General features: G+C 27.9%; 2 protein-coding genes across 2 annotated transcripts; one reads left to right on the top strand and one right to left on the bottom strand.

Moving 5' to 3' along the window:
• Positions 1 to 660: 660 nt before the first annotated feature.
• LOC117163957 (protein LZIC) lies at positions 661 to 1944 on the top strand. The gene is made up of 3 exons (XM_033346713.2): positions 661 to 1115; positions 1206 to 1341; positions 1472 to 1944. Exons 1-3 carry the CDS (start codon positions 1015 to 1017, stop codon positions 1811 to 1813), a joined length of 579 nt encoding a protein of 192 aa, XP_033202604.1. The 5' UTR covers positions 661 to 1014; the 3' UTR covers positions 1814 to 1944.
• A 649-nt stretch (positions 1945 to 2593) lies between these two features.
• On the bottom strand, positions 2594 to 8771 carry LOC117163950 (zinc finger MYND domain-containing protein 11). Its single transcript, XM_033346703.2, has 7 exons — positions 8470 to 8771; positions 5068 to 5478; positions 4668 to 4998; positions 4245 to 4558; positions 3390 to 3896; positions 3132 to 3314; positions 2594 to 3048 (listed from the first exon to the last, which is right to left on the bottom strand). The coding sequence occupies exons 2-7, from the start codon at positions 5461 to 5463 to the stop codon at positions 2926 to 2928; spliced, it is 1854 nt and encodes a 617-aa protein (XP_033202594.1). The 5' UTR covers positions 5464 to 5478; positions 8470 to 8771; the 3' UTR covers positions 2594 to 2925.
• Positions 8772 to 8804: the final 33 nt, after the last annotated feature.

The raw sequence follows: 8804 nt of genomic DNA, 5'->3' as shown, positions 1-8804 counted from the left end.
CGAAACAAAATTATCTACCAACCAATCAGATATTTGGCATAAACTGTACAAGAAACATAGAATCAGTCAGATAACTATTTGATTGGTTGTTATGTTGTTATCCACGCCTGTTTATGCTGATTATGTAGATAATAATATATTTAGATAAACAGCATTTTTTGTTGTAAAAACTGCTTTCAATAATGAATTTCAAACTATTTCTACATATTGCAACATTTTGCTGTTGTGCCTATATATGTATATATATATTCTCATATGTCCTCTAAATATGTTATAAATAAAACTAATATCAAAAACGCATATGAATTTGCTACTGAATAAATCTTATATTCTTAAATAAAAGATGAATATTGATGAAAGTAATGAATGATAATGAATATTATTATGACTTTGATATGATTATGATTGATATTGACATAAATATATCAATATAAAATATGTAATAAACATTTCTCCATAATTATATACTTACAAATAACAGAACAAATACATATTATATATATTAAATGCATAAACATATATATTATACTAAAGTCATATTTTCCATTTCATGTGCACACAGATATATACGTACATACATACATCCATACATGACTGCTTTTATACTTGATAATTATGTATGTATCTACTATTGATAAATTTGGTTCAATTGTTATATTTGTTTACCTATTATTGATTTAGTGTAATGTTGTTGCACATGTTTATAGAAATATCATAACTACAGTTACATTTTTAAAATTAAGAAAGAACTAAAAACTTCTATAACAATAATACATATGAAAATCGATGTAGTTACATATGTGATATAAATACGTAGCATAAAACGATTTGAAAGGTTTTCAGACGAGTACATACCTGTCAAGATAATTTACTACAATGATAAAGAATTGATTTTTTAACCTTAATTTTTTAACTGACTTCACTTTGTAAAATTCAGGCAACCATATAAATTTAAACGTTTGTTTTACTTTTTGCTATCAATTTATCTAATTATTATCGTTTTAATATTAAAACATGAGTTCTCATGGTAAATTACAAACTGAGAAGCTAAGAAAAAATTTAGAAGCACAATTGGATAGACTGGTGCAACAATTAGAGGATATAGAAGAAAACCGGTATTATTGATAAATTACATTTCTTAAAATTGTTCATTTAATAATTTTAAAATTAATATTTTTCTTCTATAAAATTAATATATTTTATAGAAATTCACTAGATGCTGCTGCTTATGAAGAAGCTATGCAACTTACAAAAGAAGATTTACAGGAATTCAATGAAAGTTTACAAAGAATGATATCTGGCGACACAACATTAGTTGATCAATTGGGTGCAATACAACTAGTATGTACTAATACTATTTTATACATTATAAAGCATCGATACCATTTGAATTTTAAACAATATTAATATCAGGATATCAATTATAATATTTTCAAAAATACTGTAAATATATACTTACAATTCTAAATAGGCAATTCAAGCAGCAATTAGCGAAGCATTCAAAACTCCTGCTGTTATCAGGATGTTTGGAAAACGAGAGACATCACAACTTAGAGAACGATTAGCTCAAATTGATCGCGGTGTAAAACTTGGAAAATTAAGTAAGGAGGTCAGTGATCATCAACGTGCAGAGGTCTTAAATGCATTAAGGCAGCTTGGAGAGAAATTGGAACCTCAAGAATTACAGCTATTGGAAAAATTGATGCTTAGTAACATTGACACAACAAGTTATGTGCAAGTAACTGATAATGTAGAGAAAGGTCGAATGGCTATGGCAGTGGTAGGTGATGAAGTCAGAACTCAAAATACTTGAACTGGAATATTTTTTCATATAAATTTATAATTTTTTACCACGTTTATAACAATTTACATAAATAAGGGAACCAAGTATGTAAAAAGATTGATAAATTAATAATATATATTTCAATTATATTGCTAAATCAATATGTGCGTATAAATATGTGTATAAATATGGAAATATGTATTTTCAATTTTAAATATAACTTAGGTTTATTGTAAGTAGATTGGTTGTAATGTGAAAAATTTGCATTTTTTATTATCTAAGTTTTGTAGCTGTTCACTCCATTTTCTTGCTAATTTCAATCAAATTTCCAAAATGGTTACTTTCATAAAAATGTGATTGATGACTTAAGACTGAAAATAATGTTAACAATTTTCACCATAAATTTAATTCTATAAGTAGAATATAAATTATATAATAAGCAAATATACATAGTTTTATTTTTAATGTATCTTGTGCACTATAAATCATAATTGTGTTTATTTCTAGCTGCATTATAGTACTGCAGTATAATGTAATAAAATATGTTTGTTTTATTTCAATGTCATATTTCACATAAATGATTTGGGAAAATAAGGAAACATACATTTATTACGCATGTGGTATTTTGGATTATATCACTATTGTTAATATGTATACATACACATGTTATACAAAAATATAGCGAAGAATATTGCGATCAGTCACATATTTTATCAATGTAAAATTTTAATAAATTTGCTTTTAAATGTATAAATTTACTATTCACATTAACACCTAAAGGTTTTACATTAAGAATATGACACTTCAACAAATACTTAAAATAATGTAATTCATTATTCAAAAACGTAAAATTTCCAAATAAATGTATATATAATAATCAGTTACTATTTCTTTACATTTTTACTTATAAATAGGACTAATAATTACAAATCAAAGCACTCACATTTGTTTGCATACATATTACAAATGCTTCCGTGTAAGTAGGAAGCTCACAACAAGGTATGTCAAATTAGTGTCAAGAATATATTAATATGCTTCTACAAAGCATCCTCTTTTTTACAAATACAGCAATTTCAATCTCTTTCTCATTTCAATTTTATAATCTTTTTAATTTTACTGCACTTATTACACTCATCACTAATTTAACGTTTACGTCGGCAGACTCTTTTATGCTCACGCTGCCAGTGGATTTGCTGACAATCAGTACTGCAATATGCAGTATTCCAACAGCAGTGATATATGGCTTCAGCTTCACAATTATAACACTAAAATTAAGATAACTATTATAATATATGTAAAACAAATATTAGAATACGTGTACATAAGAAAAATATTAAAAGATTATTACCCATTGTTTCTTCTTTATTTCTGATATAATTTGTTGGTGTCTGTCTGTTAGTTGCCGTAATTCTTTAGCGTGTTCGGCTTGTAATTTTTCCAATTCTTTACATTTTTCCAGTTCTAATTCCCGACGTAGCTTCTCTAATGCAGTTGTAGTAGGTTGTTCCGATGTTCTGCGTTCCCTCTTTATCTGTAAAACATAACATTATGAAATTATACAGATACGTAATAAATACATTTAATCAATGATTTTTAAATATTATACCTTCGCAGGCAATGTTTCCGTTTGTATTTGTTCCGTCTGTACGAAAACACATTTGGTTCTTGGTTCTTGAGAACTAGATGTGACCATATCTTCTTGAGAACCTTCTTTCTTCAAGCCTTGAGGACACGTACTGGATATTTCTCTTGCAGGTTCATCTTCTGCCACTGGCAAGCAGGGTACTTGCCTCTCTTCACTTTTAGCTTTAGTTTTTGAAGAACGTTCATTATGTAGGGTTCCCTCTTGATTTGGTGGCATATCATTGTGACCGTCTGAACTGAGACGTTCTACTTTAACTCTTAAATCCTTAAAAAGTTGTTTCGCTGGATTAGGATTTCCCGCCGTATTTTTTGAACCTGATGACTCTATATTTCGGATTTTAGTTGGTTTTGGACCCTCGCTATCGTCGTCGATGTCCAAATCCCCGATGCTCTTGTCCAACTTTAGCAGCAAATTCTGATGATGCTTCAGTTCATCAAATGCTCTGTTCCAAGCAGTGGATCTTTTTATCTATGGAAGGTAAATTGTGCACGTTTTAAGAAAGGATGATTTTCTTCTGACTGCACAATGAAACAGAGTGGTGAGAAATTAGTTGTACACTTTAGGCCACAGTATGTGCATACCTCCATTTCTTTCCACTTTCCTTTTTCCGAAGGCTATGCAAGAATTTGTTGTTAAGATAATAATATACCTAAGTGCAACAACAATTTCTAAATTGCTTTTTCTCTCGACAGTTCTCTTCTATTGTGTCAGTGATACGATACATTGTAAATGGCGTGTAACCTAAACCGAGAATTTCACAGTGTTCGCGTGACAATTTCGCGTTGAACGCCGGATAATTTTGTGACTTATCTTTACCTGTAAACTCTGTAGACTGGCGGTAATCGGACGAATGAACATTTTTTCGATGTTGGCACGCATATGATGACCTCCAAAAAATCGGACGTCATAAACGTTGCCATTAACTTGCATCACTTTAGCCGGCCAGTAGGGGTATCCTTTTTGTTTTGCATAAACTAGCTGATGTGGTGGATTACAGGGTATACAAAACCATAGCTTCTCTGATTTTTCATTTGATATCCTATAGCAATCGGCACAGCGGCGGATTTCTTGAAGATCGTAGCAGCAATCTTGATACATTGTATTACCCATTTCTCCTATTATGCTATGAGCTAAATAAATATCCAAATTAAAATTTGTCATTAGTATATTTTTAAATAATTACTAATTTAATACATTTTTTGAAGATAATAATTCATAAATTAGTTTCCAGTTATATACCTCCATGATATACAATGATATTGTGTAGCATGTTATGTGCATCAGCTTGAAACTCAGCAAGATTATTATATTCATTTTTCTTAATTTTTGAATCCATGATTGCTAAGTCCATATGGTGTTTTATAAGAACACCTGGTCGCCATGCATCTTCTCCATCACTAATGTAAGTTGTGCCTGAATATCTATTAGTTGGTGTAACAATAGGATCATTGTTAAAAACGATAGTACGATTTGTAATTTCTGGTGGTAATTTTGCTTTCAAATGTCCACAAGTAAAATTCAGAATGTGATTGAGATCAATTTTATCTGGATATGTGTCATTATTTATATTCTGTAACAATTATTTTTACTTTATTGGTATATAAAGTTTTAAATTTTATATCTAATGTAATGTACTTACTTCACAAAAATTACATATTTTCACTTTAACGTTACTAGGCATATGACATTCAGGGTGATAAACCCTATGACATTGTTGACAGCATTCCACAGTTCCTGCTTTGTGACATTTGCAGCAATACCAGTCATGACCATCATTAGGTATAATATCTGATGGTAATCTGTAACTTTCTTGCTCTATACCATTTTTTGTTGGTACTTTCTTTAAATAAACAAGTCCATCATCAACTGCTTTATTTAATTCTTCCTGGGCCTCTTGTTCTGTAATTCCATAAACTCGAGCTAGATGTCGTACCATACGATCATTGCTTGGTAAACTTCTTTGATGTATAGTTATTTTGATAGCATCCCATATTCGTTGTGTCATGAAAGGATCTGTCCTACGACGAATGGACATGATGATAGATATGCACTGAAACAAATATTGAAAGAACATTGGACTTTTATAAGCTATATAAAAGTAATAAAATTACTTTGAGTTAGAGGCATTTTGTGAAAATATATTGTTTTACATAATTTTACGGATATTAAAATTTATTACACAAATGTAGCCTATATACATGAAAATTTTGCATTAGAAATATGATATCAATACCAGCATTTGTTGATATATAGATAATCAGCATACCCCCATGTTACAATACTTGTCATATCTAAAATGTAATAGTTAAGATACCCCTATAGCTTAACATAACATATTAAAATAAGATACTTGTATATATTTGTATCCAAGAGCATTTCTAAATATATAGTAGCTTCCAGAACTGTGCAAGGTATATATATAAGAAAATTATAATCATTACAGTAAATTTAGTAATAATTAGTATTACATATAATGCAACACAAGTGAAACTATAATATATAAATCTTTATATATATAATATGTATTTTATAATGCTAAATGTATGTGCATGCATATTATTGTTATCCAGTGTTCTTACAATTGCAATTTTGTTAAAAAAGCAATTTAAACAATGGAAGGGTACACCATTATATATTTTGTCAATATCTGATGTATTGTTTTCTATGTTTACATCAAGTATATTATTCACAAATTGTATCATACACTTTACTTATATCAACCATAATAAAGTGAACAGTGTCTTCCCTGTAAGTGACAGTATATGGAATATAGAAAGAGGTAATGAAAATCAACAAATAAAGCTTGAAAGCTTTGCAGAAAAATTGAACACTGTCATAAATCCAGACTATTTTAATGCAATTCCAAAGTGTAATATCATAAGTATCATAATGAAATATGGAATGCTATTCTTCCCATTTGTAAATTCATTTGTATCTTTGTTAATATTCTCTGTGGAATGCAATTTAAATGTATTTTATCTTAAGAAGCAGTGCTTTAAATTTCTACATTCAGAAGAAGCAATATGCGAAGATGATACTAGTATAAATAAATTTAACAGTGAAATAAAATTTGATTCTGTAATAAAGTCCAAAAATATTTCAGTAATCAAACAGTATATGAAGAATATCTTATATGTGTTTAATTATAATGAAACAAAGAAAGATAAAACAATTACAACTATATTTGTATTAAGTCAATGGATTATACCTGTTATTATCACAGGATTGTTATACTTGTCTGAATATAATACAAATCTTACAAGGGACATGGAAAATAAAAAATGTTTTATTGAAAGTATACTTTTTCTTGACGATTGTCACAATAATATTAAATCTATAAATATGTTTCAAAATCCTGAATTTGAGACAGATACAGCTATAGTATACGATAATTTTACCAATAATGAGGACTATATAAAATTACAAACTTCCAACATTACTCAAGTGAATGAGATAATATCCAAAGTACAAAATCTTATTTTTTCTACAATGAATGACATATCCACTATGTCATTTAATACAACTTCTTATAACATTTCTGAAGTTATAGATAAAACGAAGTATTTGGATACTTATATAAAAGATATAGAGCAAAATAAGAATGCTGGAAATGTATTTAATCCAGTCAGTGTTAAGAATAATACAAACTTACGAAGTGATATACAATTAAGCAATTATACTAATAGAGTCAATGGAGAATCATTATTATTTGATTACTTAATGAAAAATTCTTCAAGGGACACATTAAGAGTAAAAATTTACAATAATGAAATTAATACAAATACCACAGAAAAATTAAATGTTAGAAAATTACAAACAGATGTTACTGAAAATAAAGGCACTATAAACAATTTTATGAATACAACTGAAAAATATAATATACTAATTATGTCAAACGATTCAAAATACCATAATAATAAAGAAGTAAAAGAGTTGAAAGAGTTAAAACCAACAGAAATTTTTCTACATACCAAAATCAATATTTATCAAAATGATAATACATCAAAGACAATGCAAGTGTATATAATAGATAAATGTTTTGTATCAATTGAATTCTTAAAGGTACATTTGCTTATTCTGGTATTTATAATATATTTTCTGCCAATTTTGTTCTCCTCAATTCTACAGCAATATGGCAAACTAAACTGTAAAATTGTTTTAGAAAAGTTGAAAGCAAAAAATAAAATTCTGTTAAACAACTTTAAATCTGAGTACACAAATGAAATTAATAATATGTATTTTGATGTTCCTATGAATTCCAAAGGATTTACTTTAAAACAAAAATTTACATATTTGGATGAAAACCCTCATACACAAGAATTAGTTGATTTTAATAAATTACAACTAATGAGAATTCATCACGAAGACTTTAATCAAAAATGGAACAAGCACTGCAAAGATAATAAACATAATATCTCATTTGATGAGACAAAAATACAATTGAATATAATAAGTCAACGTGCTACAAACATGCTGCAGCTTTTTGACAGTATTAAAATGTCTTTACTAAGTGGGGTATTATTATGGACACCTTTATTTTTTGAATGCTTAATCAAAGTGTTTACAGTTTTATATATACCAGAATGGTTACTGAATATAACTTATCTGACTGGTATAGCATTTAGCACATTACGGAATATTTTCAATCTTAAAATGATAAAGCTTCAAGAGAAGGACATAAATACCACAAAAATAAATAGTATTCATCCTATTACATGAATTTCAATTTCATATTTCTTTAAACATTCCAAGGAAATAACATACACATTTAGTTGTAGTAGCTTCATATTCAAAGTTTTATATAAAGTATATTTTTAGTTTTGCATATAAATGGCGTTATGATAATAATGCATTATCAGCTCTTTAGTTCTTTAACTAAAAGTATCTAAATTTAATTAAAAAATGATTTTATGAAATTTTTCTATTATAACGTTTAACGTTATGAAAATATAAATAAATTTACTTTTGTGATACTTTAATTGATTATTATTTCGTAATTATAATTGAGTAAAATTTTATAGGAGTCTCTAAATTTTCTTACCGAAGCTGATACACTAACTTGCTGTTCGTATACTGTTACTTTCTGATCGCAAAGAAAAATGTTAACTTTTAAATCACAATTAATGATCAATTCATGTTTTTCTGTCTTATCATAAAATACATTAAAGGCAAAAGTAAAACTTTTGCCGACGCCTGCAACCAATAATAAGACAATAATTAACGTTAGAGACGCGCAACTATATTGCACATAACGCGCACGTCATAAGTTCAACCTAACCCTAATAATGCGTGCGCATGTTAGTTCATGATTCATAATTCACAATTCAGTATTATTCAAATTTGTATAATATAAAGTTAAAACAGTGGCACAAATAC

This window comes from Bombus vancouverensis, chromosome 2, assembly GCF_051014615.1.
Source record: "Bombus vancouverensis nearcticus chromosome 2, iyBomVanc1_principal, whole genome shotgun sequence".
NCBI lineage: Eukaryota > Metazoa > Arthropoda > Insecta > Hymenoptera > Apidae > Bombus > Bombus vancouverensis.
This window is presented reverse-complemented; position numbering and strand designations above follow the sequence as displayed.